General features: G+C 41.0%; 1 protein-coding gene across 1 annotated transcript in view; it reads right to left on the bottom strand.

The window, feature by feature from the left end:
• Positions 1-26059, bottom strand: part of LOC131198755 (calpain-13-like) — a 144653-nt gene extending 118594 nt beyond the window's left edge. The window contains exons 1-2 of the mRNA XM_058184201.1: positions 25824-26059; positions 4545-4772 (exon numbers count right to left, since the gene is read on the bottom strand). Coding sequence (XP_058040184.1) covers positions 4545-4772; positions 25824-25826 — 231 coding nt within the window. The 5' untranslated portion in view covers positions 25827-26059. The remainder of the gene's footprint in view (positions 1-4544; positions 4773-25823) is intronic.
• Between the last annotated feature and the right edge of the window lie 365 nt (positions 26060-26424).

Here is a 26424-nt window from a genome sequence, read left to right as displayed (position 1 = left end):
TACTTAACCATGCCATGAGGATGTTTAAAAGGTGAAATGAATTGTGCATGCATATCAAAGATGTCTCAGCAGGGTGGAGCAGCTGGGTGATCTTGTAAGGAAGCTGAGCAAGATTGGGCCAGGTAAATTCTTGAATGGTAAACGATCAGAGAATATCAGAACTACAGGCTAGGTGGGAAACTGAAAAAACATCCTGGAAGAAGCCCTGGTAAACCTTCCACATTGTGGCTAAGCAAACTGCACAGTTATCAGGAATTCAGTTTGATTCAAGGGCATCTTCTTTTATTCTCATCAGTAAATTAGCTATTTGATCAGTGTTAATTCCTACCCATTATTATTAAAGTGCAAAAATAACAAACCACCAGATTTTTGCCTATTAGATGGAAGTGTAAACTGGTATCAAATTTCTACGTCAAGATATTCTATATTTTTAAAAGATAGTGTTTTTAATTTTAAGCATAGCATACAGGATTGTGTGGTTTTGATTATGGGCAAATCAGTGACATGATATGTGTCTGCCATTGTGGAGAATTTATGTAGCTCAAGGCTGAGTTGTTCAGTTCTTGGCGTTCTTTGAGCTTTTGTCTCTTCCTGGAGTCATTTCATTAGTAGGCTAGGTAATGTCATCAATTAGTGTATGGAGGAATGTAGTTTTCTGGCTGTTTAGTTTGGTAGCTTGCCTTACCAGACATGACCAGGGCATTGTTTCTACCCTCTTTGCTTTTGGGGTGGAACATGGTCTATTTTTTTATTCTTGTTTCTCTAGTCTAGTGCAATGTTTAAATCTATTTGCTTTTTTGCCACTTTAGATTGCTTCCTTTGTTGAATATTTTATTCATGGCTGTTATCTCATTGTGACAGTTTATACCTGAGTCATTAGATTGCCATGGCCATGCCTCTAGTTCTCTTGCATTTTAGTGGTTTCAGTTTCAAATAGAAAGAAAGGAACCAAAATTCAAGGAAAGAAGCAAAAGATCCAAATACCTTCTTTCTCATCCCACGCCTATTAACTAATACCAGAAATTCCAATCAAGGTTGACAAAACAAGCTATCACACACCCCAGGTGTACAAGCTATTCTCCAAAGCACCTGAGGGTAGGACAAGAAGCAATGGATGGAAACTAATCAAGGAGAGAAGCAACTTAGAACTAAGGAGAAATTTCCTGACAGTTAGAACAATCAATAAGTGGAACAACTTGCCTGCAGAATTTGTGAATGCTCCAACACTGGAAATTTTTAAGAAAATGTTGGATAGCCATTTGTCTGAAATGGTGTAGGGTTTCCTGCCTGGGCAGGGGGTTGGACTAGAAGACCTCCAAGGTCCCTTCCAACTCTTCTATTCTATTCTATTCTATTCTATTCTATTCTATTCTATTCTATTCTATTCTACTCTACTCTACTCTACTCTACTCTACTCTACTCTACTCTACTCTACTTTTCCATGCTTTTTGTCTGTAGGAAAAGAAGTCACTCCGAGAACTCCAAGAACCTCACAATACATGTTTACTATGAATACATCCCAATGAATTTCTGAATGTGTTGCCTTTTGGAAGAATTGGCACAAATGATTATGGTTTTTGTAAGAATTTTAATTTTAAACCAATTTACTTTGGCAAGTGGCAGTCCCTGCAAACAATGGCTGAGCGGTTTCAAAAGGCAATGGCTTTATTTGTTTTTCCATGAAGACATTTTGCTTCTCCTCCAAGAACCTTCTAGGGTGAAAAGTGAAACATCTTCAAACAAAGTCCATTTGCCTTTTGGAAAAGCACTTTTGGAACAACCATGACCTGGATGATTGAGAATTTCCATAGACATATGACTGAGCTCATAAGTAAAGCAGATTTGGCCTTGGTCAGTACTTGGCTGGGAACCATCAAAAAATTCCAAGGCATTTGGCTAGTTTGCAACATTGAAAAACATCCTGGGAGAAAGCTGTGCCACACCTATTTCAAGAAAACTGTCTCGAATACAGTCATGGCCTCAATTTGAAGTTAATATTATCTTTTTAAATATAATAAAGCCCAACGCTTTACATCTATGACTAAAGGGTGGGGATTCAGGCTGTGTCAGGAATGATAGTTCTGTGTTCCAATCCTGCTCCCTTTGGGGATTCCTGTTGTTAAATTGGCTCACTTTACAAATCAAAACAAGCTGCTCCAAGCTGTCAGCACTACCTGGCATCTGCAAATCAAGCTGTGTTCTTTCTGCTTTGTGCTCCAAAGATTCCAGGCTCTAAATGTAATTGGCAATTCTCTTGTCAATGCATGAGATAAAACTGAAACCTGTTTTACTTCTCAGCTGCCACATTGGATCTGAAAGGGTGACAGTATTAAAAAAAATGTTATCTGTCACTTAAATAACCAGATATGGCAGGACTCAGAAAATGCAAAACAAGCAAAGACTTCTTAGAAGAGTAAGGTACTCTTCTTTCTTTACCGTCACTTTTCTAAAATCAATCTTCAGGTGGAAAAACAAAGAAAAGAAAAAAACACCTGAGAAACAACATGAGTGTTGTGCAAAATGGATTTTTCAATGAAGGTGGGTTGAGGTAATTGCTCATTGGAGCTTTCAATTAAAATTAACATTGAGATTCTACTACTTTGAATAGAATCACATATGTAGCCTTTTAAATGCAAAACACCTTCTGCTCTGCAACTGAGCTTCACTATTTGTGTTCACTTTATAAAACAGCCAGGAAAATGACTCTTATAAACTTTATTAATTAATTTTAAGAAAGAGGAAAAGGCAAATGCTGTGATGGGAGAGGAATGAGATATTCCATACTAATAAGGAAGTGTAACCGGATAGTTGTATCCTGTTACACTTCCTTATCCACTCCATGTATACTCAGAGAACAGTTCAATGTGACTGTCTCCCAGTTAGATGTGTGTACACGGGCAGCTTAACTTTCAGAACACAGGCTACACTTGAATGACTTAATGTTCCTTTTTTAAAAAACTGAACTATTAATTATTTGAAAATAATTATCACACCTTTCAACTTCCAGAAATTCCTAGTGCTATGTCAAGAATCATTTTAACTGCAGTAATATAGCTGTTGGTAGCAGAGTCAAACTAGAAAATGCCTTTGCCAAATTTTGACCACATGTAGGTAAAAATCAAGAATCTGCTGTCTACCACAAAAGTAATTTAGTTACAGTATATTCCAAATCCTCTGAATTTTCCAAATTAAGGTTGTTTTTTAACTAACTTTCTTCCAGGATTTTTTTTTTAATGTTACCATCTAATACCTGCTGCTACTCCAACCAAAACATTTGTGGTCCAGAAAATATTACAAAGCTTTACTTATACCAACAAGGTCCATTTGAAATAAATTGGCAGACTTTTTGATGGTGAAGTTGTGTCATTAAAGTGGTATTAACTTTTAATGACCAAAAAGTTTTTCCTCAAGAAGATCTGTCCTCAACCTGGTCCTTCAGGTCTGCTGAGTTTATAATCATTTTAAATTCTATTATGCTTAGGAATGGATGGATGGATGCATGCATATATGCATGGATACATGGATGTAGATGACCTATAGGCTATTCAGAGCAGGTCATAGGAGCAGATAAGACTTGGATATTTAACTGGGCAATTTATTACTAAGATGAAGAAATTATAGTGACCAGACGTCCCGCTTTTGGCAGGACAGTCCCGCTTTTTAATAATTTGTCCCGCGTCCTGCGGCATTTCAAAAAAGTCCTGATTTTTTTTCTCACTCCCATTCTGAAAATGGGAGGCGGCAACGCAAGAGGAGGAGGAGGAGGTGGAGAAGGGGAAGTGGCGGAGAAGGGGGCGCGAGATCGCCCGCTGCCTGGAAGAGCCGAGAGGAGAGCCAAGGAGAGCCAAGCCTGCCTGGAAGAGCCGAGAGGAGAGCCGAGCCTGCCTGGAAGAGCCGAGAAGCAGCAGCCGCTCCTTCTCCTTCAGCCAGGTGGCAAGACTCAGCGCGCATGCACAGCCCCCACCCCCCCGTCAATGGTGTCCTGCTTTGCCATCGCTGAAATCTGGTCACTTTAGTGAAGATGGATTTATGTGAAACTAGTTTGGGTATTGAAAAAAGGTTAGAATGGGTTAGACTGATCAGAAAGCAAGGAATGCAGTTCCTAACAGTCCCAGGCTACATAGCCAATGATAAATTAATCCAAAATATTTGGTAGGTATCAAGCTGCTAATTGCTGGATTAGAGAAATACTCTTTAGAACTTGATTTGTCTTTCTAATTCTGTTCCATGGGCTAAAGAAGTGGGGAACTAAGCTCTTCCTTTGGAAGGCTGACATCAAATAAAGCACTTCGGCCTTAATTCAGTGAGCAACTGACAGGAAGAAGACAGCAGAAGTTGTACCTGTTATAAGAGGGAAGGCAGGAAGACATGTTTTAAGGTTGAGCAGAGGTAGATTGGATTTAGTTTGGGTTGTGAAAGTACTTATTGTCTGTATTTTCTGTACAACAATAACCTAGAAGTGGATGTCATGCCAAGCAGATACTTCTGATTATACTATATACATATACAGATACCCCAAGGGCACAAGTTTTATTACTACTCACATGAGGTCTCAACCACTGTACTTTTCTCAGTTTCTCTTGTGGAAACAAATTACTGGTAAGTCCAATGGAGTAACTATTTGCTGGAAATGTATCATCTTCAAAAAGTAGGCCCTGTTGCAGGCAGTAGTTTTGCAGTTTAACAAAGTCCTGGTTGTTAAATTGCAAAGAGAAAGCTGGGCTTCCTTCAGTTGCTTGATTTTGCTTGAGAAGCAGGTTCTTGTCTATTTCCTTTAATGAGAAAAAGGGAATGGAGAAGAATTTCATTAGCTGACAAATCTAAGAACTGGAATTAACTGGGGGGCGGGAAAGATCACTCCTATATCACCAAATCAAGAGGACCTAGATTTGTCTGAAATGTGCAGTAATCTTATGCAGAGAAATGTAGAAACAATTAACATTCAAATGGGGAAAAATTGATAGTGGGCACTTCTTTTAGAATTTAATTTCCTTATGATTGAGTAGGAATTTAACTGAGGGATTAGTGAGTGACATGGGGGGGGGGGCTCAGGACTGCATTTAACAATTTTGGAGGGTGGTGTCAAGTACTTCACACAGTCAAAGAAGCAAAATTGTCCTAAGGTGAGTTAATACTCACGTTAGGATTAAAGTACATATTTTTGGAAATGATAAGAATCTCCATCTCTAGTTTATTAGTGAGTTAATTAGTGAGTTAATCAGTTGAAACATTTTGAATCTAGAACATAGAATAATTGGGTTGGAAGGGACCTTGGAGGTCTTCTAATCCAATCCTCTGCTCGAGCAGGAGACCCTATATTATTCCAGAGAAATGGCTGTTCAGTCTCTTTTTGAAAGCCTCCAGTGATGGAGCACCCACAACTTCTGAAGGCAAGCTATTCCATTGGTCACTTCTTCCTGGTTTTTTTTTCCAGCAGGACTGAACTGCCATTTATGAGATAAGCTATGATTAAATCTCCTTATTATCTGTGATTATTTCTGTCTTAATTATTATTTTCCCAGTCTCGCTGCCAACTTTCACAGGTAAAGCACGTGTACAATTCAGAGGAGTCCTTCTTCCTATTCTCTGCAGATCAACTTGATTAAATACCCTGCTAAAGATCATGATCTAATAGGAGCAGCTTGGCTATGAAAGTGTGCCATCCATGATCGAATGACGTGCATGCCAAATTGGTTCTGTTACAAGCAGGATTTCCTGCACATGAAAATAAAATCTGGATTTTTTTCAATCCACTTGCTTCTGCCTACAAATGCTTTGCCCAATAAAAGTAAAACCACTGGGATAATTAACTGGGCACCATCTAATTGGATGAACATGACTTCTGATCCTGACTAAAAGAATGAGTCTATAGAAGCTTGCTTTATGTAGCTGAGCATTCACACCAACTTCAAAGCTTCCCGCAGAGCTTCTTTAAACCCTTCTTTAAGCCCTCATCCCATGAACAAGATGGTTACATACCTTAAACAACACATTTAAACCTGGCTTCTTTGCAGGCTGATTTTGCATCTTGCACTAGCTCTCTGCCACAAAGGTACATTTTCCATGAATTGATTAATTACTTTCTACATTGACTTAAATAAAGAAAGCAGCCTCTTTTTAAAGATGAAATTGGATGACATTCCAAACTAAGCTTCCACTGACACCAAGAATTAATATTTCTTTCCTGGTTCCATTTCTCCTTCAACGGATATAAATCTTATGTAATGTAGCATAACACGACAAGAGAATGGTTTTCCCTTAACAAATACTCATTTGCAACAGAGCTCAAGTCCCTGCATGCAAAGATCTATTTCTCCTAATGCAGTCCCAGCAAAACTGATGACTAATTCCACAGCCCAAATTAAAACTAACAGAGCTTGAAGACGGGGCTGACACATGCCCAATCTTTCTTTTCACTCCCCCTTGATGAAGAGCAGAAAGAACTTTTAGCATGTGAGCATGTATGCTTAATTACATTGTTTAACACACTGGGAATAATTTAACAAGTGAAGTGAAAAAAGGAAGACATTTTGCTCGCCTCTGTGCTGCAGAAGAACCTTGTCAACTTCATAAGAAAGGGTGTTGGGAGACATATGAACCAATGTCAGAGGCAGAATTCCCTGCCATTTAAAATTTCCTCTTAGAGAAAAAGAGGCTGATCACTAGCCAAAGATAGATAGCATTTAGACTTGTGTTTGTAGGAACACCCAGCTATTTTGGGTAATTATCGTCCAGTCTCCAACCTTCGCTTTGTGGCGAAGGTTGTAGAGAGTGTGGTTGCATGGCAGCTCCCCCGGCACCTGGAGGAAGCTGTCTATCTAGAACCATTCCAGTCCGGCTTCCGACCCGGTTATAGCACGGAGACGGCTTTGGTCGCGTTGGTGGATGACCTCTGGAGGGCCAGGGATAGGGGTTGCTCCTCTGCCTTGGTCCTATTAGACCTCTCAGCGGCTTTTGATACCATCGACCATGGTATCCTGCTGCGCCGGTTGGAGGGATTGGGAGTGGGGGGCACCGTTTATCGGTGGTTCTCCTCCTATCTCTCTGACCAGTCGCAGACGGTGTTGACAGGGGGGCAGAGGTCGTCCTCAAGGCGCCTCACTTGTGGGATGCCTCAGGGGTCGATTCTCTCGCCTACCCTGTTCAACATCTATATGAAGCCGCTGGGTGAGGTCATCAGTGGTTTCAGGGTGAGTTATCATCTGTACGCAGATGATACTCAGCTGTACTTTTCCACCCCGGACCACCCCAATGAAGCGGTCGAAGTGCTGTCCCAGTGCCTGGAAGCTGTACGGGTCTGGATGGGGAGAAACAGACTCAAGCTCAATCCCTCCAAGACGGAGTGGCTGTGGATGCCGGCATCCCGGTACAGTCAGCTGCATCTGCAGCTGACTGTTGGGGGTGAGTTAGGGGCCCCAAAGGAGGTGGTTCGCAACTTGGGCGTCCTCCTGGATGGACGGCTGTCCTTCGATGAACATCTGGCGGCCGTCTCCAGGAGGGCCTTTTACCAAGTTCGCTTGGTCCGCCAGTTGCATCCCTTCCTTGACCGGGATGCCTTATGCACGGTCACTCACGCTCTGGTTACGTCTAAGTTGGATTATTGCAATGCTCTCTACATGGGGCTGCCCTTGAGGTGCACCCGGAGGCTACAGTTAGTCCAGAATGCGGCTGCGCGAGTAGTAACGGGAGCCGCTCGTGGCTCCCACGTGACATCACTGCTCCATAGTCTGCACTGGCTTCCTGTGGTTTTTTGGTGCGCTTCAAGATTTTGGTTACCATCTTTAAAGCGCTCCATGACTTAGGACCCGGGTACTTACGAGACCGCCTGCTGTTACCCTTTGCCTCCCACCAACCCGTACGCTCTCACAGAGAGGGTCTCCTCAGGGTGCCATCCGCCAAACAGTGTTGGCTGGCGGCCCCCAGGAGTAGGGCCTTCTCTGTGAGGGCAGTAACGCTCTGGAACGAACTTCCCTCTGGCCTGCGTCAAGTGCCTGATCTTCGGACCTTCCATCGTGAGCTCAAAACATATTTATTCATTCAAGCGGGACTGGCATAATAGTGCTGAATTTTAATTGGGTTTCTTAATATTTTAAAATTTAAAATTTAAATTTTTAATTATCAGCCTATATAATTTGCTATGTTTTAAATGTTGTTTTAATTGTATATATTCTGTTTTTTATTTTGACTGTACACCGCCCTGAGTCCTTCGGGAGAAGGGCGGTATAAAAATTTAATAAATAATAAAAATAATAAATAATAATAAATAATAAATAGGAAGCTGCTTTTTGGTAGTTTAGCTGGATTAGTACTGTCTACTCTAAGAACATAAGAAGAGTCACAGTGGCTCAGGTTATATAAATCCATCAAGTTAAACCTGCAATTCCCACACCAACCAACAAGCTTCGATACATTTTTTAAAATTTTAAATTTAAATTTTTAATTATCAGCCTTTATAATTTGCTATGTTTTAAATGTTGTTTTAATTGTATATATTCTGTTTTTTATTTTGACTGTACACCGCCCTGAGTCCTTCGGGAGAAGGGCGGTATAAAAGTTTAATAAATAATAAAAATAATAAATAATAATAAATAATAAATAGGAAGCTGCTTTTTGGTAGTTTAGCTGGATTAGTACTGTCTATTCTAAGAACATAAGAAGAGTCACAGTGGCTCAGGTTACATAAATCCATCAAGTTAAACCTGCAATTCCCACACCAACCAACAAGCTTCGATACATTTTTTTAAATTTTTATTTATACATTTTTCTTTAACGTATATAAGTATTTAGCGAACAGTGTATTGTCTGGGTCATTTTACATATACATAATAATAGTAGTAGTAATAATAATATTCTTTACTTGTACATAATAGTATTCTTCCAACTTTTAATTTCTACCTTTATTATCTAACCATTGATAAAACAAACCCCATGTTAAAAATATTCAAGATACTTTTTTTTTATTGTATCTTGCATTGATAACTTTAGAATGATTATTAGAAGTCACTTAAGACTGCCAATACTTAATTGCAGCCTGGAGATTTTTCTAATATTCCCCTCAGATTTCACCAATGAGTTCAGAAGATAAATGGCTCTTGGTTGCCCGAAAAGATCTGATGTGTACTGAATTTAGCCAAACGTTTTCAACAAATTAGAAATAGTGCTAATCATGGCATTGGCAGATGATTCACATCATAATACTGAAGTGGAGAACTAAAGCAAAGAAAAGAGGTATCTTTTTTCAATTCCTCCATAATAGTAGTTACTAAGCCTGGGTGATATCTTTGAGAATACGTTGCTTTGCTGAAAATCTGAATGAAGTGGTTTTATTGAAAAGATAGACATCAGATTTTTTTTTGTTGAAGGCGTAACAAAATTGTGAGTCATGTGAACATCTGGTATCTTTTGGGAGTGATATTTTCATGTTTATATGCAGCTATTTATCTCACTGATCTCATGCGCCCAACTCTGAGACTTGGCCACCTCATCTATTTCCTTGGTCCATTTAAAAAAAATCATTAGACAAGAATGCAAAAAAATTAGAATAATAGGAGAAAATATCCAGTATGATAATCTGGCAAATTTCTTGATAGGGGAAAGTGTGAGTATGAAGCATTGCATTCCAATTATGCTTGTATACATCTACACATATCTCTAAAAGCCATAATTACTCATACCTCATCTCTTTGCTCACATATAGTTGTCTCCTGCTGGAGTGCCATCTGTTCTATAGTGAGGATTTTTAGATAGTAGTATCTCAGCAAATGACTGAAAATTTGCTTCAGTAATTAAGTTATACAAGTTAATCTCTCTCTTTTAATTACCTGGACAAGATTGTTTTGAAGAATCCTACACACCCACACACATACTTCCATTTTCTGTGTAGAACTCTTTTTTTTTTTTGCATTATATGAACAAAACAAATTAAATGTAAAAGATGCCTTGTTGTAAATGTTCATTTAGAGATTACCAACCACAATACTAGGGAGCAAGTCTGTACAATTGGGAAACCCTGTGCAGAATAGTAAATAAATTACAAGCGATATATCTGGAAATTCCAGCTGTAGTGGGAAAAATATAAGATTGGTGCTTGCCAAAAAGAAATAAGACACAACTAAGGGACAAACATGAAATAAATGCTTTAAATCTAAAGCAACCATTTGAGCTAAATAATAATAATAATAATAATAATATTTTAATTTGTATACCGCCCTTCTCCCGAAGGACTCAGGGCGGTGAACAGGCAGATAAAATATACATACATACAATAATTAAAAACATCCCTTAAAAAACTAATTTAAATGCCCAAAATATTAAAAACGTACTTCCCCATAAAATCACAGAATTTTAAAAACCCATCCAATAAAAATAAGAATCAGGCTAGTCCAGCCATACGGAATAAATAAGTTTTAAGTTCGCGGCGAAAGGTCCTAAGGTCAGGTAATTGTCGAAGTCCGAGGGGAAGTTCGTTCCACAGGGTCGGAGCCCCACAGAGAAGGCCCTCCTGGGGCCGCCAGTCGACACTGTTTGGCTGGCGGCACCCTGAGGAGTCCCTCTCTGTGGGAGCGTGCGGACGATGGGAGATAGAAGCCGGCAGTAGGCGGTCCCGTAGATAGCCGGTCCTAAGCCATGGGCGCTTTAAAGGTGGTAACCAATACCTTGAAGCGCACCCGAAAACAACAGGTAGCCAGTGCAGTCTGCGCAGGATAGGTGTTATATGGGAGCTCGAGGCGCTCCCTCAATAACCAGCGCAGCAGCGTTCTGAACTAGCTGAAGTCTCCGGGTGCTCTTCAAGGGAGCCCCATGTAGAGAGCATTGCAGTAGTCCAGGCGAGAGGTAACGAGAGCATGAGTGACTGTGCATAAGGCATCCCGGTCCAGGAAGGGCCGCAACTGGCGGATCAGGCGAACCTGGTAAAATGCTCTCCTGGAGACGGTTGCCAAATGGTCTTCAAAGGACAACCGACCATCCAGGAGCACGCCCAAGTTGCGTACCTTCTCCATCGGGGCCAATGATTCACCCCGACAGACAGCCGCATCTGCAGCTGACTGTACCGAGTGCCGGCATCCACAGCCACTCCGTCTTGGAGGGATTAAGTTTGAGCCTGTTCCTCCCCATCCAGACCCGTCGGCCTCCAGACACCGGGACAGCACTTGACAGCTTCACTGGGGTGGCCGGGGTGGAAAAGTACAGCTGGGTATCATCAGCGTACAGTTGATATCTCACCCCAAAGCCACTGATGATCTCACCCAGCGGCTTCATATAGATGTTGAACAGGAGGGTGAGAGAATCGACCCTGCGGCACCCACATGAGGCACCTTGGGTCGATCTCTGCCCCCTGTCAACACCGTCTGCGTCCGATCAGAGGTAGGAGGAGACCCACCGATAAGCGGTGCCCCCCACCCCCAACCCCTCCCACCGGCGCAGCAGGATACCATGGTCGATGGTATCAAAACCCGCTGAGAGATCTAATAGGACCAGGGCAGAGGAATAACCCCTATCCCTGGCCCTCCAGAGATCATCCACCAGTGCGACCAAAGCTGTCTCCGTGCTGTATCCGGGCGGGCGGACTGGAGCAGGTCTAGATAGACAGCTTCATCCAGGTACTGGGGTAGCTGACATGCCACCACACTCTCTACAACCTTCGCCGTAAAGCGAAGATTGGAGACTAGCCGGTAGTTCCCTAAAACAGCTGGGTCCAGGGAAGGCTTCTTGAGGAGGGGTCTCACCACCGCCTCTTTCAAGGCCGCAGGAAAGACCCCCTCCCGCAAAGAAGCATTTGTAATCCCCTGGAGCCAGCCTCGTGTCACCTCCTGAGCAGCCAGTACTAACCAGGAGGGGCACGGATCCAGTAAACATGTGGTGGCGTTCAGCCTACCCAGCAACCTGTCCATGTCCTCGGGAGTCACAGGATCAAAGTCATCCCAAACCACCTCAACAAGACGAGCCTCAGAACCCTCACCTGGATCTACCCAATTTTGATCCAATCCGTCCCGAAGCTGAGCGATTTTGTCGTATAGATAACCGTTAAACTCCTCGGCACGCCCTTGTAGGGGGTCCTCCCGCCCCTCCTGTTGAAGGAGCAAGCGGGTCACCCAAAACAGGGCGGCCGGGCGGTTATCTGCCGACGCAATGAGGGAGGAAGCGTGGGCAACCGCAGCCCTCATTGCCACTAGGTAGGTCCTACTATAGGACCTAACTAGTGTCCGGTCAGCCTCAGAGCGGCTGGATCTCCAGGCACTCTCTAGGCGTCTTCTCCGGCGCTTCATCTCCCTCAGCTCCTCGGAGAACCAAGGAGCTGGTTGAGACCGACGCCGGGTCAGAGGCCGCAAAGGCACGACACGGTCCAAAGCTCCAGCCGCGGCCCGTTCCCAGGCCGCAACTAGCTCTTCAGTCGAGTCGTGGGCCAGGTGCTCGGGGAACGGCCCAAGCTCCGTCAGGAACCTCTCCGGGTCCATCAGGCGCCTGGGGCGGAACCAGCGCATTGGTTCCGTCTCCCTGCGGTGGGGGGTAGCGGTCAGGAAGTCTGAGCGAAGGAAAATGATCTGACCATGACAAAGGTTCAACAACTAAATCATTTAAAACCAGATCATTAGACCACTGGCCAGAGATAAAAATCAGATCTAGGGTACCTCCCCCGACGTGGGTAGGGCCGTCAATTAACTGAATCAGGTCCATGGCCGTCATGGAAGCCATGAACTCCTGAGCTGCCGAAGATGCTACGCGGCTGATGGCAATTGAAATCCCCATGACCAACAGTCTGGGGGTTTCAACTGCCAGCCCGGCCAGCAACTCCAACAGCTCAGGCAGGGCTGTAATCATGCAGCAAGGAGCCAGGTACGTGATCAACAAGCCCACCTGAGTTCTACGACCCCACTTCACGAAGAGGATTCACACCCAGCTATCTGAGGCACAGTGGTTTCCCTCGGCTCGAGACTCTCCTTAATAATAACCGCCACCCCTCCACCCCTACCCTGGGCCCTCGGCTGATGGAATGCTCGGAAGCCTGGTGGGCACATCTCCACTAGGGGGACCCCCCCCTCGGTGCCCAACCAGGTCTCCGTAATGCCCATAACGTCCGCGGTCCCCTCCTGAATAAGATCTGCAAACAGGGGGGCTTTATTAACATGGACCTGGCATTACATAACATCAGCCGGAGGCCCAGGTCCCGATTACTCTGGCCACTCGGGTCACGGGAAATTTCTGGGGGGCCGGAGCACGCAATCGCTCGTAAACAGCGAGGCGAGCCCCGAGACCTGATGTGGCCCCCTTCCGTCATATCTGCCTCTCCCACTTACCGTAGTAATAACTCGACCCTGACAAACTGGAACGACACCCCTCGCCATAACCCCAGGACCTATTAAGTTACCGCCGCGAACACATGGTGGACCTAGCCCCCTCCCTGACGGGTTTTCCCCCCCACCCATCCACCCCCCCGCATTAAAATTCCCATTAAAATTCCCATTAAAACTCCCCTTAAAAAAACGATTAAAACAATTAATTAAAAATCCCCTAAGTCTCCTATTTTTGGCATGCCACCTCTCGGGGTTCCAAAACCCGTCCTCAAGATGGGCCCTCGATAGTGTAGGGGGCCAAACCCGCGAGAGAGGGGAATCTCGCAGGGCAAGAAGGTCGGCCGCTGTAAAAGTCCGCATACTAAGAGTCCGGCAAACAAGCCCATCCTGGACCAGTCAAGATGATAATTGATAATTCCGGCAATTCCGGGTAGGCACAGTTGAGGAATAGTTCTTGGGCGGTAGATGAATAACACCGCCATAATTCAGTCGTTTTCACCAACCCCTCATTCTACAGTCCCGAGGGGTGGTTAAGGAAGGAAGGGGGAAGCTGTTACACTGTTAGGCCAGGGACATCCACCAGGCAAGGCCGCTCAGCCGCTAAGCCATGTCTCTCCCAAAATCCGAGGGGGGGGGAGCAGGGTCTTAAAAAGGTCCCCCCCCCAGCAGGCGGTCCATAGACGTCCTTTAGGTGGTAAAAATAATAGAGAGGACGACCACTAGGCCCGAGGACATCCTCCAGATGGTACCAGCAAGGCGTCCATCGGGCCCACCTGCACTCTCCAAATAGGCCGCCCAGCCGGCCTGGCCGCTGGAATAGGCCGCTGGAATAGGCCACTCGTCCGCTGGGCCCGCTGGGACAAAAGAATCTTTTGGGCTATTTGATAGTAGTTGTGAAAATTGTGAATTAAAAAAAGTCTGATAAATAATTTGATAGACATGGATGAATTGAAGGAGCAGATGAACTATACACAGTGGTTAGATTGTTCAATTAGTTCTGTAGCCATCTAATGAGAGTATAATCCATATTTTTCAATTTTTAATAGGATCTCATTCTACACTACATTCCTCTGATTAACTAAATTGATTGTTCTATTAATAAAGATTTGTTTTCTTAATGGGTGATTGTTTTGGCCACTAAAACTGCATGGAACATGATGATGAAGCATGCTATTTGGAGTTTGAGTGGGGTTACTATCTTGAGTACCTTAAGCCTAGCAGAAGCTTATTACAATTATTTTTTCTGATAAAGTGTGCCTGCTTTTGAATCTAAACTTGAGCAGAAAACTGATGCAGCACATAGGTCACTTATTCACAGTCTTCCCCATTGTGCAAGTATATATTGCGTTTCTATTTACACAGAATTTTTTTTACATATAAAAACTATATCCATACCCATAAATGAGTATATGTCTATTTCAAGCAACCTTGGTTTCTTTCTCTCTTCTTTGATAAATGATACATTTTAATTTCTTTAGCGATGCAAAAGATTGCATGCCATATAGGATTTGCCTGCAGCTGCCTATTTATTTTCAAGTACAGAATAAACTAGGATTGTCCATGTGTCATCATGATTTATCCACTGCAGTGGGGGAAATTTAATTAATTTAACCAATCCAGAAACAATTTGTAAAATAAAAAGAACAAGGAGGAAGAGAAGTTGAATCCTAAGAAATTCAGATTGATCACTGCAACTCAAGCCACCCCACCAAAGGACCCACATCCACAGACCTGGACTAGTTGTGCATTTTCCTGACCAGGTATGTAAAAAACACTTGGAAGGACCACCACAATTCTAGTTACCATCAGAGGTCTAAAATAACTTTTTTTTATCCAGGGTTCTGCTTTGTACTCATTTTAAGAAAATTAGGCATGAAGTCTGGGAAGTGTTGAGGGATTAAGACAAAAAATAAAAGATGATATACAGTGGGCAATTCAGCAGGAAGCCCAGAGGTGGGTTTCATCAGGTTCTGACCAGTTGTGGAGAACCGGTAGCAGAAATTTTGAGTAGTTCGGAGAACCGGTTGTAAAAATTCTGACTGGCCCTGCCCCCATCTATTCTCTGCCTCCCAAGTCCCAGCTGATTGGGAGGAAATGGGGATTTTGCAGTAACCTTCCCCTGCCACACCCACCAAGCCACACCACACCAAGCCACACCCACCAAGCCACGCCCACAGAACCGGTAGTAAAAAAAATTGAAATCCACCACTGAGGAAGCCGTACAGTGCGGAGCTTTGCTTTGTGGCCTCGGCTTCCTCCCTGGGGATACCACAGACTTCTGCCAATTGTTGAACTGCACCAGGCCCTGGTTTCATCTGGGTACTTCTCAGCAGCCACACAAACAGGAGGCATTTCTAACCACTGCATTCTGTAACTTATAACAAACTATACAGCTATAAAAGACTCAGATCCCATCCTCTTGGCCCAGAGATTTTCTTTTGTATTATTATAGAAAACAAATTGCTTTCCTTGATCATTAGTTTTATTAAAAGAAAAAGGCTTGCACGATTTCAGTCTGAATTTATTCAACTGCTATCCTGAGAATATGTATTACTGTTTCTGCTGCCTCTATAATGAATATGTAGCTAAGCCACAAACGCCTCCTTTATCTTTAAAGCTGCCATTATTATTGTTATCATCATCATTTTCATTTTGAAAGTATTTGTTGCAGTGGTGGGTTTCAAATTTTTTTACTACCAGTTCTGTGGGTGTGGCTTGGTGGGCGTGACATGGCTTGGTGGGCGTGGCTTGGTGGGCATGGCAGAGGAAAGATACTGTAAAATCTCCATTCCCTCTGCAATCCAGGGGAAGGTTACTGCAAAATCCCCATTTCCTCCTGATCAGCTGGGACTTGGGAAACAGAGAATAGATGGGGGCGGGGCCAGTCAGAATTTTTACTACTGGTTCTCCAGAACTGGTCAGAACCTGCTGAAGCCCACCTCTGATTTGCTGCTACAGTTTTTGCTACTAAGAATACTTTACCTATGTTACTATGGTTGTTTAGATACTAAACATGGGATTATATACACAGGATTGTGAAAAGAAAGGCAATCAAGAAACAGGATTGATCTTTACTTAAAACAGGACTTTCTGATTTTTCTTTGAAGATGTTTCACTTCACATCCAAGAAGCTTCTTTAGCTTTGAGCTGAAGAAACTTCTTGGATGTGAAGAGAAACGTCTTCAAAGAAAAACCAGAAAGTCCAGTTGCCTCTTGAAAAAGGTCCTTTGGGACAACCATGACTTGGATGAGTGAGAATCTCCATACATGCTTACTTAAAACATATATCAAGTGTCCTTCCTTAACTCTGTGGAATTTTCCACAAAATTCCCTATGCAAAATTTTCTAGCTTTCTAGATTCATTTATTTACTGGAAAAATAGTGTGGACATTACAGGGATTGCTGTTTGCTTTCTCTTACCTAGATTCAACCTTGGCTTGAAAATCCCTCATGATGGAACACGGCTATTCCACTGTTTAATAGTTCTTACTATCAGAACAATTTTTTTTGTTTGAGTTTGAAACTGTAAAAATTTTCACCCATGGATTCTTGTTCCCTCAAGGAATAAACCCATATCCTTTCCCCTATGTCAGCTCTTCAAGAATGCTATAAAATCTCCCTTAGCCTTTTCTACTTTACATTAAATGTGCCCAATTCTTTTAATATTCTTAATGTGATTTAGCCTGCAAGCCCCTCACCATTTTTGTCACTCTCCTCTGCCCCTCTTTCAATCCCTCAGCATCCTTCTTGAACTGTGGTAAGGGAAATTGGATACAGTGTAGTCTGCCCAGTGTGCTGCAGAATGGAATTACCACTTCCTGTGTGAACCTGACATTATTTCTCTTGCGATGCAGCTCAGGCACCACTTACTTTATCCCCATGCATCTGGCTTTTCCTGCCTACTTGAGTGCAGAACTCTATTTTTCAGCACTGATTGCATTTGATTAGGGAGGGCCTTATGTTCAAGTCTATCAAGATCCTTTTGATCTACATTTCTTTTTTACCCACATCAGTGTGGCTTCTGACAATTTGGACCACTTTTTCCTTTTGTGACAGGATAAATGATAATTAAAAAGCTCAGCCTTCACCCTACTGACTGTCATTATTTTCTCCAACTAATGAACCAACCACTTCCTTGGCTTTCTTCTTGTTCCATGAATACAAAAAAAACAACAACATGTTTTGCTATTTTTGATTTTGATTACAAGCTGAACTTCAGTTTTCCTAACCCCATTGTTATAATTTCAAGCTGCCCTCTGATATTCTGTTTTTTATATGTGCTTCTCTTTCCTTTTTAAAGTTTATTCATATTGTTTTTCAATTTATCAGAGCCATTTATGCAACCTTAATCATTTTATTAGGTGTCTCCTTTTGTTTTCTCCTTGTTATTGCGTTTGTGTTAATGATCTCACTTTTTTCAGAATTTTACAACCCTTCTGAAGATTGTTTTCTTTCACAATTTTTATTAATATCATTCCTAGTTTTCCCTTTAGCCCAGGGATCTCCAACCTTGGCCACTTTAAGACTTGTGACCTTTAAGACTTGTGACTCTTAAGGTGGCCAAGGTTGGAGACCCCTGCTTTAGCCTATTCAAGTAAATTTTCTTGAAATCTAAAATAATCTGTTTTCTGTTCTTTCTTCCTCTAGAATTCTAGAATTCTGCATTCTAGAATAACATAGTCACTCTCACAATGTTTCTACAATTTCTACTTTCTCAATGCTTTATTTCTTATTAATAAATACTAACTCCAGTGTAGCTGATCTCCTAGGTCCCTCTTACATTTTTTGGGACCTTGACATTTTCTGCAAGGCATATCAAGAGCTTGTTAGGTTTCCTGCTGCAGATTTTGATTTCCAGTTGACGTGGGGGTAGTTGAAATTCCCCATTACCAAAGTAATGTGTTTCCTGCATAGTTCAGTCATCTGATTTGTGAAAATATGATTTCAACTATATCTTCAGCACAGTTGGGTGCTTTTGGCATAAACTCATAGACCAAACCTGCAAGATTCTCCTTTTTCTTTTCTTTTCTTTTAATTTTTTCCTTGACACTTTCAGCAAAGTTTTTCCCATAGCTGTAATAAATTACACAAGTTTAGTCATTCTTTACATATAATGCAATTCTCCCTCTCTCTTTTAGTACTGCCAATTTGTTCTTTGGAGCAAATTATATTCTACCACCATATTTCATACATGAGTTCCATCAGGTTTCAGGAATACTACCAATGTGATATCTGCCCCTTCCCTTTACCAAAATTTCAAGGTTTCCCTATTTATTTCCATACATCTCCCTTTGTACATTTCCTTGGCTAGACTTCCCTCTTCCTTGAGTCCAATGTCTCTGTGGCTCATGGCATTTAGCTTTGATTCTCTTATCTTTTTGATTCTAGATAAAGTTCATTCTATTTAACCAGCTATAATGATGTTGACAAAGATTAGATGACTAGTACGGCCTTTAAACAGTTTACTTTCTGAGTTACAAACCAAGTTATAACTAAGAATATTAATGAATTAACATCTTCAACAATCAAAAGCTTACTTAAAGAGCTATGTTTTATAATATAATGCAGTGTATGTATATTTAGAAAGACATTTCACTGAATCTTACTGTCAGTCTCTCTGGCCCTAACTTGACAGAAGATAACTTGACTAAATGAGAATTTTCACCACAATCTAAAATAAAGCCATGTTCAATTGCTGTTAGCCCAACATCAATTTGAGAATGCAGTCACCTCTTATATTCACTGCTATTTAAATCTGGCCATTTCACTTTTTCCCACCTTTCTTCTAGCTCAACAGACATCTTGCTTTGTCTTCCCCAAGCTTTGTGCTAAGCAGATGACATAATTGGCATTCCTGTCCTGGGAAGTTCTGTCAGCATAACTCCCACACTTCCTCCAAGAAAAGTCTGTACAAAATGATGGCTTTACTTTGATTTTGATTGTATCTGACACTTCTATTTCGGTGAAGATCAGTGATGTATACTTAGTTTTTCAGCATTCAAATCTCCATCAACATAGTAGTTTGCATTGGACTGAGCATCCAAAACTCAGATTTTAAAAACTGTTCATCAAGAAATCAGTAAATGATTGGTTTACTTTCCCTCGATTGGGTTTTGTAGAATTAACAGAAATTACTCTTCCTTTTTACTTTATAAAGGTATGTATAGCACCATTCTTCTATAGATAAAGGTTCCCCTCGCACATACGTGCTAGTTGTTTCCAACTCTAGGGGGTGGTGCTCATTTCCGTTTCAAAGCTGAAGAGCCAGTGCTGTCCAAAGACATTTCCGTGGTCATGTGGCCAGCATGTCTAAATGTCAAAGGCACACGGAACACTGTTACCTTCCCACCAAAGGTGGTTCCTATTTTTTTACTTGCATTTTTTATGTGCTTTCGAACTGCTAGGTTGGCAGAAGCTGGGACAACAAGAGCTCACCCCATTATGCAGCACTAAGGATTCAAATCACTGAACTGCCAACCTTTCAATTGACAAGCTCAGTGTCTTAACCACTGAGCCACCACATCCCTATAGTTCTATACATTAAAGCAATTCAACTTTTTTCAACTTTCTACACAGGCCTGAAAAAGCTGCAGCAGCTGCTGCTTTAAGAGGTTCATTCGTTATAGATGATGCAGTTCTTTATTCATAAAGCAGCAGCCACTGCCGCTTTTTTTCAGGTTTGCTTTCACAAAGTCTAAACCACGTCTTCTGAATCATTTTTGAAGTACGCATAGCCTATTTATATACACACACACTCGTTTTATGCATGCATTACTGTCCCTTCAACAATTTTACAATGGTTTCTTTTGATCAGCCTTCAGATGACTTTTTTGCTTTATTGTTCCTTTATTCTAAGCAGGCATCTGATAAAGAAGGATGTCATTTAATAATTTCTAAGAAGCATGTCTCAAGGTGCCATCGAGCATATTTCCCAAGCTTTTTCAAGTGTTTTGTTGTTGAACTTGCTGTCTTCCTCTGATTTATTGCATTATTTTTATTGAAGTTTCATCAGTTTAATATTTCTCTAAACTGCTTTAAGCTGTTAAGTATTTGAAAAGCATCATAAATATTTAAAATAAAATAAATTCTGCTTTTGTTTTGGGGTTTTTTTACTGTCACAAAGCATTAGCTGAAGACAGGACAAGATCAGCCATCGCATTTTCAGCAAACGCTTAGATGGTTTAAATGCTAGGGAGCAAAGAGATTTTCTTTACAACAGAAGCAGCTTCTGGGGAAAATGATTGCAATCACTGTCCTCGGTTGTGCAAAGAAGTGATGATCTGGAGAAGCTAAAAGAAGAATGGTATGAGAACAGACTTGGTTTTAGCTGAAATTATGTAATTACATAATTTCAACCAGATAAACACGACCAAAAGAAGAATATAGTATACGTATGGAAGTTTTCAAGGTTCTTAGGTGATATAATTTATTCTGGGGATTGCAGTCTGTCATCTGCACCTCTATAACTGTCTGGTTTGGTTCTGCAACCCAACAAGACAGATACAGACTTCAGAGGATAATTAGAATGGCAGAAAAAACAATTACTACCAACCTGCCTTCCATTGAGGACCTGTATACTGCATGAGTCAGAAAGAGGGCTGTGAAAATATTTACAGACCCCTCGAATCCTGGACATAAACTGTTTCAACTCCTACCCTCAAAATGACGCTACAGAGCACTGCACACCAGAACAACTAGACACAAGAACAGTTTTTTCCTGAATGCCATCACTCTGCTAAACAAATAATTCCCTCAGCACTGTCAAACTAGTTACTAAATCTGCACTACTATTAATCTTCTCATCGTTCCCATCACCCATCTCCTTCCACTTATGATTGTATGACTGTAACTTTGTTGCTTGTATCCTTACAATTTATATTGATATTGATTCATTCCTGATTGCTTATTTGTACCCTATGACTATCATTAAGTGTTGTACCTTAGAATTCTTGATGAACGCATCTTTTCTTTTATGTACACTGAGAGCATATGCACCAAGACAAATTCCTTATGTGTCCAATCACACGGCCAATAAAAAAAATGTATTCTCTTCTATTCTATTGGGTGAAACTATTATTCAGAGTTATAGATGACTACGTCTACTGGGAAAAGATATCACCAAGACACAGAGCTCATGTTTTAACTGTAAACATCTCAGGTTCTGGCCTCAGCATCCATGGCCTGGCACAAAGAACTTTATTGGATTAGTTCAACTTTCTAATGTGGTGCCACCCAGAGGTGTTCACTCAACTCGTAGCATTTCTACCCAATGACCATTTGGATTAGAAATGAAGGAGGATGAAACCAAGCAACTGCAGGGCACCAGGCTAGGCAAACTGAGTGCTTTCCCATTCCATTTTGTACATGTCCGTCTAACTGGAGGATCTCATGCCGCTATACACCATTCAGTTTGAGTAGCCTGAATCCCCCCATCAGCAAAGATCTACCAATACAGACTCTGTAAAGATCATCAGGAGACCGGTGGATGATTAGACTAGATCTGTTGACATAAGACACTTTGTAGAAATCCAGTGTATTTTTTTATCTCTGGAAAAAGGAAGAATTAATATAGATGTTCTGAACCTTTTTATACCATAGACCCCTTTGAGAGTCTGGTGGAAACTTTAGACCCTAATTGATGAATATGCATTGAAATACATAAAATAAAATATATGGATATGGGTTGTATTAATAGACTATCTGTAGCTCAGACTTGATCTTCAGAGTTCTTGGTGCCCTCTAAGCTTGGTTGAATATTGATTGTGGGGACACTGCTATATGAACCATCAATGGACTCACTGAGATAAACCACGTTTACACACATTCAAAAGAAACAATAAAAAAGACAAAGGAGAAAATAAAAAAACCTAGGAAGGAAACAAAACAACTAGAAAATATCCCTTCCATCAGCCAATATTCAAATAAGCAGGGATCAATACCAGACAAACAATCAGGCAGAAAGCAATATTCTTATCAAAGAATCACCAAGAAGGAATCCCCTTCCTCCCAAAAAACCTGAGAGGACAAGCTGCTCTTACATAAATAGGGAGGAAACTGCATGCTCACTTGAATTGATGCTATTTCCTAGTTGGGTAATGAAACATCTGCAAGCAAGCAAACAAGCTCAGGGAGCATATAGAACTCTATAGATTGCATTAGGAAGGAAAACAATTATTGTTAAATAAAGTTATCAAAATATATTGAATAAATAGGGAGAAAAAAATCAGATTTAAATAAAGACTTTGACATCTCTTGGACAAATCTCCGATAACCATAGTTATAGCTAGACTAGTCACGTTGTATAAATTAATTGTCTAATCAAAATTATTCTGGATAGGTTCGTTAAAGCTGGGCAAAAAAAAGAAATCTACACATTTGGTTTGCGGCATAATTTGTGTTCACCACAATTTTATTTCTAATTTGCAATTTAGCCTCTATTTGTTAAAGTGCTGCTGTTTTCTGTAATTATCTATTACTTAGAAAAAGCTGTAAATAAGCCACTCCTGCTACAATTACTGCTTGTTAATGCCTTGGGAGATCAACATTAAGCCAAAGATATTGTATGCAAATCCCAGTCATACATACTATTTTGGCACTTCATGGTCTTTAATCCTATTAAAGGGGATTTTCTTATTTGTATTCATTAGAAGATGACTATTACACTTTGTATATAAAACAGGCTCTACTCAAAAACTTTGCCATGTAATTTAACAGGAAAATGTACAATCACTGCCACATAGCTTTCTTTCACTTGAAGTTTTGTGACAGGTTGTTGTTTTTTAAATCATGCTCAATTGGATTGATCCAGACTCAGGAAAGTCACAAATCTACTGGACCCTGGACAGGTAGGTTCTTTATACCTCCTTATAATACCTACCCTTACTGGGTAGAGGTTTTAATTTGTGAAAACAAACATAAAAGTGATTTGAAAATGCTTTCTATATTCTATATTCTATAGAATATTCTATTCTATTCTATTCTATGGCTATCTCTATATTGTTACCATGATCTTTACTACCATCTTCAATTACTATTATGACAATGTTTATACTCTAAATGATTACCAATCAATATACTATACTCTCTACTATTACTATTTAATTACCATTACTTAATACTCTATTATCTAATCACCTACTACTTGTATACTAGCAATGCAGCAATATTTCAAATGTTGATGCATTAATAGTATGTAAAGGTGTTTGGAACGAACATATCTGTCTTAAGTCTGTTCTGTCTATCCCCTCTACTTCATCCTCTTTTTCTGTTAATAGCCAACATGTCCAACTCTTGCACCTTTTTTACATTGTGCTTTGTCTTCTTGTATACTTCTTTTACCTCAAATAGAAAGGGAAAGAAGGCAGTAAAGGTGCCTGCAATTTTGCTAAGCTCCCTGCTCTTCCACAGGCCTCCTCTCCAATTCATTTTATTAAAAAAACTCAAAGAGTGTATTTCTGATTAATCTATTGGCCTAAGCTATGGTTTCCCTGAAATATATTTTAGAGAACATACATAATAGTTTAGTTTGTTTATAACACTAATCCATAAAGCAAGGCTTATAAACCATAACAGTTGGGCTTATAGAAATCTCACTAAGCAAATCTGACAATTTTGGTTTTGCATATCAGCACCTGGGGGCCCATTCTTACATAAATTCAAGATTTTATTCAAAAAGGCATAATTTACATAATAATTATGCTTGTTTTCATTTCTATACCTAATTTTTAAGTAGGATTATGAATACAAACTAACTTGGGAAGGGGGCATGGATTAATGCTTAGCCTGAAAAATATAGTCTAATAGTATAGTGGAGAATTTCAGCTGTTTTTCCCACCAGTAACCTTGATCGGATGGTACTAGGAACAGAGGGCTGCTTTTCTGTATCTAATGGTGAGCACAATCCAGAGGGTTCAGACCAGTTCGGGTGAACAATTCAGCTGGTTTGGACCGGTTCAGGTGAACCAGTAGCGGAAATTTTGAGCAGTTCAGAGAACCGGCAAATCACATCACTGGCTGGCCCCGCCCACCCCACCCCACCCTATATATCTTGCCTTCACCACACAGCCCAGCTAATCTCACGCCTCACCTCCGCCCCTCACCTGCTCTGCTTACTAAAGGTAAGCATGCCACCCACTTGCCCTTCACCTCAGGGCCCAGGGATGCGCTATTCCCTGGCTCCAGCCTTGCCACAGAGCTGCCACCCACTCGCCATTCGCCTCGGCCGGGTCGGGGAATACACCAGTCTCCCGCTCCTGACTTGCCCCAAGCCTCCACCCTCATACCGCCGCCCCACTCTGGCCTGGTCTCACTTTAGGCCCAAAGCCAGTTGAGTACCTTGGATCAGTCATTTTCTCTCAGCACTAAGAAGGAGGGAATTGCAAACCACTGCTGAAAAACCTTGCCAAAAACACTTCACAGACGTGTCCAGCAGTCGCCAGAAATCAAGGGGAAAAAAATACCTTCTGACTCAATCCAAACTTGTTTCTTGAAAGGCAAAAAATCAGGAGAGTTCTGGTAGTACCTTTTGCAACTAACAAATTCTTATTAGAAGACATAACCTTTTGTGAGCTGCAGCAAACTTCATCAGATGCTTTATATTAAAAACGTGTTAATTGAAAAAAGGATTAGCAGAACTTTCTGATTTTTTTGCCCACATTGCCTAACACAGCTCTCTTTTTAATCATACCTGGGAAGGGTAACATTTAGCAAGTTTTTCTCTTGCCTCAAGGCAGAACAAATTCATTTGCCTTTAGAATAAAAAGGTTAGCCTCAATATTCAATACCCTACCAATAGGAAAATAGTATCCTCAAACTATAGATCCTATGAAGGATACAGAAAAAGAAATCTTTAAAAAAATACTCTCTTCTGTTTGACTAAAATAGAAAATTTATTTGCTAGGATCTCTCAGATAATCACTAGAAGAAAGTTTCAACAGAATAACATTCATTCTTTTTATTTTGTGATTCCCCACTTCCCCACTGATCTCACAGTTTCTAATTCCCTCAATGAACTTGTTCTGTACACTCAGCAGTATAGCCAGCCCACATCTGCAATTTATTTTTCTGATATCCTGTCAAAGTGGCACAAGGAGCCACAGATTTGAAAATGGGTGTTGTCTCCGCCCCCTCCCCCCCCCATAATTGGCAATCAGATTCACAATGGTACCAAAGTCCATTTTTGAGAAGTTTCCACATGGCAGATTCTTTTTTAAAAAAAAAAACCAGCATTATTTATTTTACCTGCTAAAACACCATCAATAAAGTCTGTGAATTCTGCGGCTATGCAAGTAATGAGCAGAAGGGTCACGGAAGCTGGCCATAACTCATGAAGAGACTGATAAATTTAGTGCCATGCCTGAATGTGCATCTGTAAGTTTTCTAGAAGTTACTTCTAATTAAAGAGAAAGCTGAGATAGTGGGTATTAGGCTGAAATCTTAGCAATTCCTCTATCCCTCACACATGCATACCAAGATTATTCCCTTTGGGCATTTTTCAGAAAGAATTTGCATGAGGTAATTTTGAGAACATACCATTTTGGTCTGAGCTTCTGTACAAGAGAATGATCCTTCTTGCTCCTCAGATGCACACTGTCTCCAAGGAATATCAATCGCAACAGTGTGCCTCAGTAGATGATACTATCTTTTAATTCTTCCAACGTTCGTGCAAAAGGCACTTTTCCAGTGTCAGAGTTTTCTGTTTCTTTTTTCTTTCTTGAGAAGCAGGAAAATAAAGTTATGTTTTACCTATAAAAATTTCCTCTGATTAGAGTTAGTTACTAACTCTAGCAACGTAATACTGTAAATAAACAGAGTTCAACTTTGCCAAATGTATTATCACCACCTTGAGTAAATACTGCTGGGGTGAATATGAGTTCTGATTAAAGGTCAAGGAAGATAAAAAGCCCAAGTACAATATAGTACTGTTCAATTATCAAGCTTTTCTTTCAGGGTGTTGTTCAATTCCTGTCCTGGATTTTCCACCAAGTTTAATTTGGGTTTTTTCCCCCCCCCTAAACTCTTGCAGAAAATGAAGAGAAATTCATGAAGGAAATAAAAAGGCAATCCAAAAATGGTACATGAATTGGCACAACTCCACTGATGAATATAGGCTATGATTTATTTAGGGCAAGGC

Source organism: Ahaetulla prasina, chromosome 1 (genome assembly GCF_028640845.1).
Source record: "Ahaetulla prasina isolate Xishuangbanna chromosome 1, ASM2864084v1, whole genome shotgun sequence".
In the NCBI taxonomy this organism is placed as follows: domain Eukaryota; kingdom Metazoa; phylum Chordata; class Lepidosauria; order Squamata; family Colubridae; genus Ahaetulla; species Ahaetulla prasina.
This window is presented reverse-complemented; position numbering and strand designations above follow the sequence as displayed.